Source organism: Vidua chalybeata, chromosome 13 (genome assembly GCF_026979565.1).
Source record: "Vidua chalybeata isolate OUT-0048 chromosome 13, bVidCha1 merged haplotype, whole genome shotgun sequence".
In the NCBI taxonomy this organism is placed as follows: Eukaryota; Metazoa; Chordata; class Aves; order Passeriformes; family Viduidae; genus Vidua; species Vidua chalybeata.
This window is the reverse complement of record NC_071542.1, coordinates 12,379,064-12,390,164: the sequence shown is the minus strand read 5'-3', so window position 1 is coordinate 12,390,164 and position 11,101 is coordinate 12,379,064. Positions and strand designations below refer to the sequence as shown.

General features: G+C 45.1%; 1 protein-coding gene across 1 annotated transcript in view; it reads left to right on the top strand.

Annotated features, from left to right (window-relative positions):
• The first annotated feature begins 4,845 nt into the window (after nucleotides 1-4,845).
• The window catches only part of ABHD17C (abhydrolase domain containing 17C, depalmitoylase), a 31,976-nt gene continuing 25,720 nt past the window's right edge, over nucleotides 4,846-11,101 (top strand). Inside the window, exon 1 of the mRNA XM_053955093.1 lies at nucleotides 4,846-6,096. Within this exon, the coding sequence (XP_053811068.1) occupies nucleotides 5,564-6,096 (533 nt within the window). The 5' untranslated portion in view covers nucleotides 4,846-5,563. The remainder of the gene's footprint in view (nucleotides 6,097-11,101) is intronic.

The following is an 11,101-nucleotide window of genomic DNA, read 5'->3' as shown; positions in this document are numbered from 1 at the left end:
AAGGAGCCTTTGGAATGCACCTGTTACACCCACTCTAAATGCATGGGTGGGAGTGGAGTGTGGATCAGCTGCTCTCTGAAAGTCACCATGACAGCTGGAGCCCAGCTGGAGGGGCTGGGTGAGCATTCTGGATATATCAGCAAACTAAAAATTCTCACCATGACATAAGCTGGAAAAATGGTGGACAAGGACAAACATGCAAAGAGAAATACATCTCTGTGAAAGTGCTCAGTGGGAGCTAGTTTGTATTTCAACCCAAATATTAGGCGATTGCAAGGTAGGTGGATAAAGTGGGTTTGATGTGGTTTCACACAATTAGTATTCTTTTCCCCCCCCCTGCTCTCAGTTTTCTATTGTCTTTGTCTCTCATGAACTGTCTTCATATCCATGTCTTACTGTTTTTCACACTTCTTTTCCCTAAGGCTTTCACTATGCAGATTTATAACCCTTTTGATTTCCCAGGATACTGCTTACATACAGAGGGTGAAAATCAGCCTTTTCCTGCCACATTATGTGGCCACCCTCCCTGCCACTCCTGAATGACTCCAGACTGCTATTCCCTTGAGGACTAAACTAGATTGGGATTTATTAAACCCTTAGTTTCTGTTTGAATGATATATGGCCTCAGGCAGTAGGCACTAAGGTGAATGCACACTGTTTCTTTGTAAAGGCACAGTAAACCACTACAGAGTGCACTGCCCCAGGCATTCCTAAACTATCTTGTCCTGTGTCAGCAAGATGCCTTAAAGAACTCTCTATAGAGCTTTCATTGCTCCATTCTCCCTCTGCTCCCACCCTGTGCATTTCAATACAGCATGGAAAATATTTCATCCTTAATTGAAATTCCTTTCATCAGCCTAGATATAGCCTGAACAAAGATACTGACATGAAAAAGCAGTCAAGAACATATCTTTAAAATGTCAATTTGCCAGAGACAGGCATAAAGTGCAGTCACTGCAAATCAAGACTCTAAACCCTCATTGTGTATTATCACATAGCTGCCACTTCTCCCTTCCCCCACCATCCCTCCTATAAGTTTTGATGCTTGTACATCTTTGTTTTCCTTTCCACATTCTTCTCATACTGTATTCACAGCAAATCTGAGGATAGCTGAGTGTTGACTAAAACCCTGCAGACCTAGAAGAAAGCTATTTTAAACCCTGGAGAGTGTCATTTGTTTTAGACTCATATTTCTGAAGAAATTGATCATTCAAGCTCCATGAGTTTTCTATTTTAACCTTTTTTTTTTATTCATTCTGGTAAAGCAATTGATACATTTTTGTCCATATAGACCTGTAAATTTAATGCTACATGGGTTTATGTGGCAGAAAATTGCTAGTCTCGCTCAGGTGCAGAAAAAGAAATAAGTAATCCAAGTTCTTTCTGCTGGCACAATGTAGGGAAGGATACACCCAACAGAAAAAACATAAGTATGGACCATCTACCAAAGGCTGTATTTAGCTTGCTTACCCTGGGCGATTAATTTAGGCTTTATATCTTCAAGTTTTGGCTATGCAGAGACCAGAGCCTGGAGAAAAGGAGGCTCTGAAGAGACCTTATTGTTCTCTACAGCTATCTGACAGGAGGTTGTAGCTGGGTGGGAGTTGGCCTCTTCTTTCAACTAACAAGTGATAGGACGAGGAAATGGCCTCAAGTTGCACCAGGAGAGGCTCAAATTGGATATTGGAAAAACTTCTTCGCTGGGGTTGGGTTGTCAAGCACTGGGACAGACTGCCCAGGGGAGTGGTTGAGTCACCATCCTTGCAGGTATTTAGTAGATGTGTAGAGGTGGCATTAAGGGACATGTTTTAGGGATGGACTTGGCAGTCCTGGGTTAATGGTTGGACTCCGTGATCTAAAAGGTCTTTTCCAGCATAAATGACTCTGATTCTATGATTCTCTCACTAGCACCAGAGTGGTATGTCTCCAATAAGTTCTTGATGCCACCCTCTGTTGCCTATTCATTCTTTTCCAGACACACCAGCTCCCACTACATTTAGTTCTCTTGTGTTTGGGATGGTCTTGCATTCCCAAAGCAAATTAATTTTTCTATTTAAAATACTTCCTTCAAGCACACCTTTCTCCAGAAACTGCAAAGAACTTGACAGTGACATGGCTGATGAGCACACAGCCATGCATGCTCATTAATAGTGCCTCATTATTTGCCCTGACCTGAGTTTGGTAGATTTCAGTGTGATCTCGTCTTGTGTTTCAGCGGACAGAGCAATTGCTTGTCAGCTACTGCTTTAACATATCCTAGAAGAGGCCTGGGATACACAGTTACTAAATTACATGAGCAGTAATTTGTCCAGGAAATAGGAAAAAATGCTTTGAGGAACTTCCTAGTCTGAGTCTGGTGTTTGTAACCAGTCCTGAAGCAGACAATAGTTGCAGGTGTGCAGGTATGAGGAGTGTTTATCCAGCTGTAACAGCCTTACAGCAGGAAGTCAGGCATAGTTAATGTTTAGGATACATAATCTTCACAGAGCTGCTCCCAGGTGTCTTCTTTGGCTTCAGTCTCACTGTCTTCTGGCCTGTTCTTTTGTCTATCCAGTGTTCAGGAAAAGGAAGTGTGGCGGGAAGTGCTCTGCCCTTGCAACAGGCATGGTGAGCATCCAGGACATGGAAATAATCAAGACATAACCAACTACAGTGTGTTCTGTTTTATTGTATTTGCCTTTTTGGTAGCTATTTGAAAATCTTCCCTGCTCACCTGAGGCATCTTTCTTGGTCCATCAAAAATTACTTAAAGGCTGATAGTAAATGTGGTTTGCACAGCCCTATTAGCTCAAGGAGCAAATTCATAACACTTCCCCTTTGATTCAAAGAGTACTCTTTAATTCTTTAATTTCACTACTGCAAGCATGAACTAAGGAAGGCCCAGGGTGGCACTGTCCTTTTAATTGCCTATTCTTTGGAGTAGCAATCTAATGTTACAATATAACAACTGCTGCTGTCTGGCTCTGGGCGAGTCATACAGCCTTTGAAAGGGTTCTGAGGAACGTTAGTTTCAGTTGGTGCTGATGTCCAGATTCCAGCTCTTATCTTAGTTTCAGTGTGTGTGCAGGGAGAGGGACACATAGCGGCAGCACTAGACAGGCTCTTCACAGCTCTCCTCAGCCAAATCACTTCTCAGGGTATACTCAGGCTTTTCTCAGGGTTGTATCAGTCTTCCCACAGATTATCAATAATGTCTCTTGTAATAGGTGAGGTGGAGCTTGAGGGCGTTTGTCATCCTCAAGGAATTTCACAGGGTCCCTCATTTATCTATTCTGTTGTCTTATCACAGTCTGTGGAGTTGGAGTCCCTTTCATCATTTCCTGACCCATACAAGGTGCCTTGGCTGTCTCTGCCACCCAAAGGAACCCAGCATCAAGTAGGTGGGGCACATTTCATTACTCTGCCTGATATCTGGACCCTGTCACCCTCCAAGTGGGACATGCCTGGGACACGTGTAATTAACTGGGTATTCTCTGTCCTCTGGAGGAACATCCTCTCCATGCCAGAGGCCACAAGTTCAAGCTGGATGGAGATAACACATTTCTCCCTTTCATTTTCTCAGCATAGACACAATTATTGCCAGCTGATTTTAGCATTTCTAAAATTCCCATTGTTAGCAAAACTAAAGACTGCTGTGGATGGGGGCTGAGCTCATTTTTGACGTTCCAGTTCCAAAGACAAAGGACTATCACACATGACCAACTTTTTGTACATGGGTTTTGAACTGAGTTTTCTTGGAGGTGGCAAGTGTTGTTACTCAACAAAAACGAAAGGAAAGGGCATCTCAGGTTTGTAACTTATGAAATGACCCCAGTTCCTGAGTTTTTGAAACTTTGTTCTTCATAGGTGTAGCACTTAGGTAATGGCCAAACAATAGAGCAAGACAAAGGACTGAACGTGCTCACCATGTCTCAAGTCAGGACACTGGTTGGAAGTGTAAGAATTGCAGGGTAAGTGCAGTTGCACAGGTGTAATTTTCCTTATATTTTCACTTTGGCTATGTGACTTTTTTTCCAGCAAGCATGCAATGCTGGTTAACTAAGGGCTGTAGTTATACCCTGTGTTACCAACAGAATGTTACGCATAACCATCATTTGCCCACAATCTTTGTGCTCTGCTCTCAGGGTCGAAGCATGCACTGGAGATGCAGTACCACTTATGCATGGGGTCTCCCATATGCTTTAAGCAATTGGCTAATTTATTCAATGAATTATTTGGGATACGGATCATTACCCTCATTTCCTAAGGAAATGAGGCTTCTGCAACTGCACCATTTTAAGTTTTCTGAGGTATCTCTCGAAAAACTCCAGAGATCCTCCGGAGCTTTTGAGCCTGGGACGCACAGCTCGCTCGGCAGCCGGGCAGCGGAGCGCCGGGCACTGCGGAGTAGCAGCTCCCTTGGCACTGCTGCACAACTTGGGTGACTCGAAGAGCGATGCTCAGGGCCACGGGGAGCCCCTCAACCGGCTCGCCGCGCCCCGCTCCGAGGGCTGGCAGTGCCCCAGGTGTGAGCCTCAGGGTGACCGAGCCGAGGGTCCCCTCACAGAGCCCTCCGAGGGCGCGAAATGGCCCCCGCGCGCGCCGCCCCTCGCCCCCCGCCCGCCGCGCACGCGCGAGGGTGGGCGGCCGGCGGAGGGGTTGGGGGGGGGTCCCTTAAAGGGCCCGGCGGCGGCTCCCGCGTCCCGGCCGGCGCTGCGGGACCCGCTCCCGCACCCCCCGCACCTCCCGGCGCCCCGCCCAGGCGGCGCCGCTGCGGGCGCGGCCCGGCACAGCCCCGCACCCGCCCCGGCACCTGCGGCGGCGCCGCTCCGCGCCCGTAACCCGGAAGCGCTGCGGCGGCGCGGAGGGGGAGCCGGGACATGGCCGCTGCCCGCTCCTGCCTGCGCGCCGCAGCCGGCATGGCCCTGCCCGCGGCCGCGCGCGGCTGAGCCTCGACCTTGCCTTCCCCTTCGACCCTCCTCATCCTGCTTCTCGTGCTCCTCTTCCCTCTCATCTTCCTCCTCCTGCGGACGCTGCCGGGGCCGGGTCGGGGGCGGTGGCGCTGCGGGGGCCCCTCGCTGCCTTGCGGGGCGTCCCGGGGGCCGGGCGGAGCGGGTGGAGCCGCGCGTGGTGCGGTGTGTGCGGGAAGGTGCTTCCCTGGCTCCTGCATGTTCCCTGCGGGGGGCCGGCTCCGGGGCTGGAGAGCCGCACTGAGCCGTGGCATCGGGGAATTCATTTTGTAAATGTGTACGTGTGGCTCATGTGCGGTGAGGGGGGTCTAGGGTCGTGTTTTAGAGAGTTGCATTTGCTGTAGCGTTAGTTGTGGCGGGGGGGTTGAGGGCTGGTTGTAGCCCATCTGTATTTCGTGGGGTTGTGTTTTTGGTTTGTATAAGCAGTTTCTAGGCTTTGAAGAGCTGCATTGCTGTTGCCGAACTGTAGTTCTTCCAAGGTTGCCATTGTTTGCGTTCTGGGAGGGCAGCTGGTGGCCTCGCAGGAAGGCGGCAGGTCGCGTCGGAGGAGGGCTCTGGGTCGGTTCCGTGTGACTTCTTTCCAGGGGAGGTTTAGCTTTTCTCCGGCGTCTCTGATGCCAGAACAAGGCCCCAGAATGAACGGTTTCTCTCTGGGCGAGCTGTGCTGGCTGTTCTGCTGCCCGCCCTGCCCCAGCCGCATCGCTGCCAAGCTGGCCTTCCTGCCCCCGGAGCCCACCTACACCGTGCTGCAGCCCGAGCAGCAGCAGGAGCCCGGGGCGGCGGCCGGGGCGGGCACCCCCACGGGATCGGGCACCTGCAGCCTGCACCTGAGCGAGCGGGCCGACTGGCAGTATTCCCAGCGGGAACTGGATGCCGTGGAAGTGTTCTTCTCCCGCACGGCCCGAGATAACAGGCTGGGCTGCATGTTCGTTCGCTGTGCCCCCACTGGCCGGTACACGCTGCTCTTCTCGCACGGTAATGCTGTGGACCTGGGCCAGATGTGCAGCTTCTACATTGGCCTCGGCTCCCGCATCAACTGCAACGTCTTCTCCTACGACTACTCTGGCTACGGGGTGAGCACCGGCAAGCCCTCTGAGAAAAACCTGTATGCAGACATTGATGCAGCCTGGCAGGCCCTCAGGACAAGGTAAATGGATACTGGGGACAAGGTATTTCTGTATCTCCCTTTAATCCTAATAAGTCTGCACGGTTAACCTTGCTGGTGGAAGGGAAGGGTTTGTAAATGGTTTCAGTTACTTTGGTGGCCTCACCAGATGTTCCATGAACAGCTACAGCGTGATTTACTGGATGGCTTCATTTGCTAAAATGATGGGCAAACCTTCATCCTTTGGCTTCTAGGTTTAGAGGATTATTCAGTTGTAATTTGTGTTAGCCATTGGTTCACCACTGAAAGTCTCCATCTTGAGTAGGACATATTGATTGCCATTTGAGCTTGCAGAGTGCAATAAACCTGTTGTTCGAGACTTGCCTGCCACTGTCTACACTTAGAGGTAACCCAGGTGAGCCAAAGCTCTGACTGAATTTGGCAGTAGCCTTGGCTAGGGCTTACCAGGAAACTGCTGGTGTTGTGTGACATGTTTGGGGTTTCGTGCAAGCTCCTGCATCATAGATGTCTTTCTCTTTTGGCCTCCAAACAACTGTTATCCAACACTTATGGTAGTGGGCTGGAAGGAAAAAGTGTTGACATCTGGAAGTAGAGCTGGGGTTTCTGCCAGGAAATGCCAAAGTATGTGGCATCCAAAGGGGTGGAGCAACAGTGAGAAGGCTCTGGCAGGAGGCTGCATGGTGAGTGGAAACAGTGAGCCCTTGGCTTCTAGAAAATCCTGAGCAGAGCTGCTGGTTCTGGCTCCTGGCTACAACTGATGGCCGTCCCTGGGCCTCTCACTTCTGTCCACAGAAACCATGAGCTCCTTTTGCTGTTGCATAAGTGGTTCTTAAAGTATGACCTCACAGAACATGTCCTGAAAGAAAGAGCTTTAAAAAGCTTAAATTGTAGTAGGCCAAGAGAAAAGAGTGATGAACGTTTTTAGTTCTTGGCTCTGGCATTCATAGACAAACTTGGCTTGCATGAAATGCGTATTTAATGTCTATCTTGGGGATATGTGCCAGCTTCAGAAATAGTGACAGGAGTTGTTACTAATTTAGATAATTGGCTTTGCAAGAATCCAGGGATTGGTTAGTTGTGGAGTCCAAATGCCTTTTGACATTGCTCTGCCTAAGTGAAGTGAAGAGCTGGGGGAGAAAGGTGTAGGGAGAAGTCACCCTTCCAGAGCATGTGTTCTGTCTGCTTGGTGAGCAAACTGGATTCTGGGCTTGTTTTCCAGGACTTTAAAAAATATTTGTTTCTTGAATATAAATAATATGGTCTTATGTAAAGAAGTGATTTTGCTATGGTGTATGCATAATAAATTATTACGTGCCACTACAACACGTTTGGGTGATGTAAATATGATTCAAGGGAGGAAAAATGCTACATCTAAACCAAGCCTAGGGAATGTTTGTCCTTCAGTTGCTGTGTTTTCTCTCTTTCACTTGATGTTTAGTTGATGATATTTTTTCATTTAAACCTTCTCAAGCTCTGAAAATGTGCTTTCACATCTGCCTGGAGATGCTTCTTCTATGCTGACAGGTTTTAGTATATGTTTATGTTCTACAGAGGCCCAGAAACAAGGGGTTCCTTCACTTAAATATTTTAAGAAACCTGACCCAGTAGGTGATGGCACCACATGCTCAACTTGCTCTGAGAGGATCAGGCTTCTTCAATAAATGTGTGACTGGACAAGTTTGTAGTTTTCCATTAGGGTCCCTTCAGTGGTTTATACAAGATCTAGACTCTGCTTTCCACCTTAGATTGAGGGGTTAAAATTTCCCAGCTCTTACTTTGCCATGTTTGTTAATTCCACATTTTAGTGTACCTTGAGGGTACAGTTAGAGTAGTTAGCATTGGTTAGGTTTTTAGGAACCAAAAGGCATTGGAATTGGGTGCCCAGGAAAGCGGTGGCATCACCACCCTTGGAACAGTTCAAAGGGCATGTGAATGTGGCACTTGGGGATGTGGTTTAGTGGGGAACGTGGTGGTGCTGGGTTAATGGTTGGACTCAATGCTTTTTGAAGTCTTTTCCAATGTTAACAATTTTGTGATTTTATGATTACAGTATTTTAGGTGGCCAGTAAAGAAGTTGGTCACTGTAAAGTGTAAGCTTCAATAGAAAGTTAATCAATTCTATTAACAGATGACTGTGTTTGTAACAGGTAAGAGCTGAAACCTTAGCCTTTCTGCTGATGAATTCTCCAAGTAACAGTGTGAACTTTACAAGACCGATCATTTTGCTAGTCCTCAATCCAAGTGGCTCACAATTAGTGAAATATTCTGCAGCAGAAATACAAGTATGCTTCTTGAGGTAAAATGTCATGTTATAGCATTCCTGCTGCAGCAGTTCCTCGGTAGCTCCAGGAGATTGTGTATGCTTTCATTCTTAATGCAAATTCCTGGCGTTTGGCCTCCAGTCATATGGTAGTGAACTGCAATGCAAAGTTAAAAGTGAAGTCTTAAAATAGAGGTTCACTGTGCCATCAAAAGCATTTAGTCATCTGTGCTAAGTTCCGTGGGAAGCTGTTGCTCTTCTGAATCCACCAGACATTCCACCTGGCAGCAGAAAGGAATTATTAAAATGTTGGAAGTCTGAGACTCTTCCTTTTAAATTGTGCCTCTGAAGTCTCACTGATACTTAGCAATCATTAATTTACCTGCATGTTTTGCAAGTTGCCTTGAGGAAAGTGGGAATTAACCCTGTGCTTGGAGAAAGCTGTCAAATTTTAGAAATGATGGTGAGCTGGCAGTGATGCCTTAAGTTTTAGCTTTCATATTTTTCACATTCTGTGCTGCTTTAGTGTGTAACTCTGAGCTTCATATTAAGTGTTAGCAAGCTCTCTTCACAGGATAGATAGACAAAACAATCCTTTTCCAACTTGAGACCAAGTACAGCTCTTACAAATTCCAGGCCCAGAAAGTTCAAACAATGGTGAATTGAAGAGAGAAAAACATTGAGGATGGAACTTCATAACCTGGGGCTATAATTGGACAATTAACTCCAATATGCAGACGGACCAAAACTTATAAAAGTGTGAGACCTCGTGACCAGTTGTCCATTTTGTGACCATTTTGCGTTCATCTTGGGTGTAACCCTGGCCAGCTCTTGTACTGCCCAAGGTGTATCCATTAAGGACTTTTAATAAATACCTACTTTATCCTTTCGCTCTGTCTAGCCTCTCTTCTAGGTCAGCCTTTCAAGGCATCAGTTCATTTTGCCATCGTGGTTGTAGATTGTGACTGTTTTCTTTCAAGGTCCTGAAGCAAGGATCTTTCTATCACATACACATTTAGGAATCAAACCTTGCATAACATATGAATATAAAACTATCTAAAAGCAGTGGATGAAAAAACAAAATCATCCAATTCTTTTGTTCAGTTTCAATTATCAATCCGTCTTTGCAAAATCAATCTCAACCATTCTCCATTATTTTAGTCTTTGTAAAGGAAACTTATTTTCCTTAATTTAAAGGAATTTAGTATTTTTTCTCATGAATAAACTGTATCTTAAAGGGTAATTTTACTAATTACTAATTTTGAATTCTGTCTCTCAGCCTAGTAAAGATGTTGACATACAGTTTTAAAGTTTCCTTAGAATGAATCTTTATAGATTTTTCTTCAGAGGCTGTAGTTGTAGCACTGGTTGTTTTCATTCCACTATCAACTATTGATCAGAGGTTAATTTGGTCTTTTATATCTATTTTTTTCTACTTGATTAACAAATTTCCATCTGGTATCTTAATGTTTCTCAGAAAGAATTTTCTGTCTTATTGCTACAGATATTTTTTGAAAGTGTTTTATTTTAGGCAGGTTGGGCTGATTTTGTTCTGTTTGTTTCAAAATCAGAACCAAATTGAAGAGAATGTGTATCAGACTGTCTTCTCTCATTGTCCATGTGGTTTTAAGTTGCTGCTTTTTGTTCAGATGTGTCTCTTATCCTAATATCTGATTGTCTTAATGCAACATCTGTGCAAAATTACTTGATTGTCCTCCTTTTCCCTGCCTTTCCTGAATCCCACATGGGAAGGTTGAACTTTCTAACACTTTTACATTAAGACAATGTACAGTACTTAAAAACAGGATGCACATGTAGGGCTTGGGTTCAGTGCTCAAGCACAAAACCATGGCTGCTTTGTTGATCACATGCTATTTATATTAAAATCAATTTCTATGTTCTCTAAAAATTTGGAGAAGGTTGGTGAAGTAGTTTAAAATCCCAGTCAAAAGAAAGAAGGCACTGCTGCCCCACTCCCTCTGCTTCTGTAGTAAAGTATCTAAGAGCAGAACCTGGATTCTGAAAGGAGGTGAAGAAAATATAGTTAATAAATAGCTTAGAATAGCTGTTCTTGTTGCATTTAACAAGATACAGCTTAATTTGTTTTTCATGGTGCACAATATAAACTACTATTTTTTAAGCTTTTAATAAATGATAGATGTTATTGTAATGTTTAAATCCTTAATTCTCAAAAAGGTGCATTTGAATTTGTCTTTCAATCCATAGGAGAGCATTGGTTCACTTTTCATTTTCCTTATGCTTCTTGGTCAATATGGTATGATGGAAAGAATTAAATTGTGATATGGTGTAGTAAAATCAACAGGTCTTTGATCACTGGGTAGCAGATAGAATGTTTGAATTGTTTTTTAAGCTGTTTTGCCAAATTTAATGTTAAGAAAATGCACACCAAACTTTTAATTATGCAGGAATTTTATTATTTGTGGTGCTGATTATTAGGAGATTATTGCTGTTTCCTGTGTGGGAGCAGAAGTCTTGCATTGAGTAAAATCAGGAACACACCTAATTGGATTAGGCCAGAATGATAACTAATCTTCTGAGGTTGTGTCAGTTTAGTTTGTCTCCATTCTGATGTGATGAGGTGCTTACAGCTTTCCAGGTGAATAACAGCTTCAGGGTTTTTTTGCCTTGCCTAATCAAAATAGTCAATTTCTACTTTAATTTTCTTAGCAACAGAATTTTGTTTCACTAGCACCATATTTTGTGCATGATCTAAGCCAAGTTCTTTAGATTTGTTGCTTAAAGGTT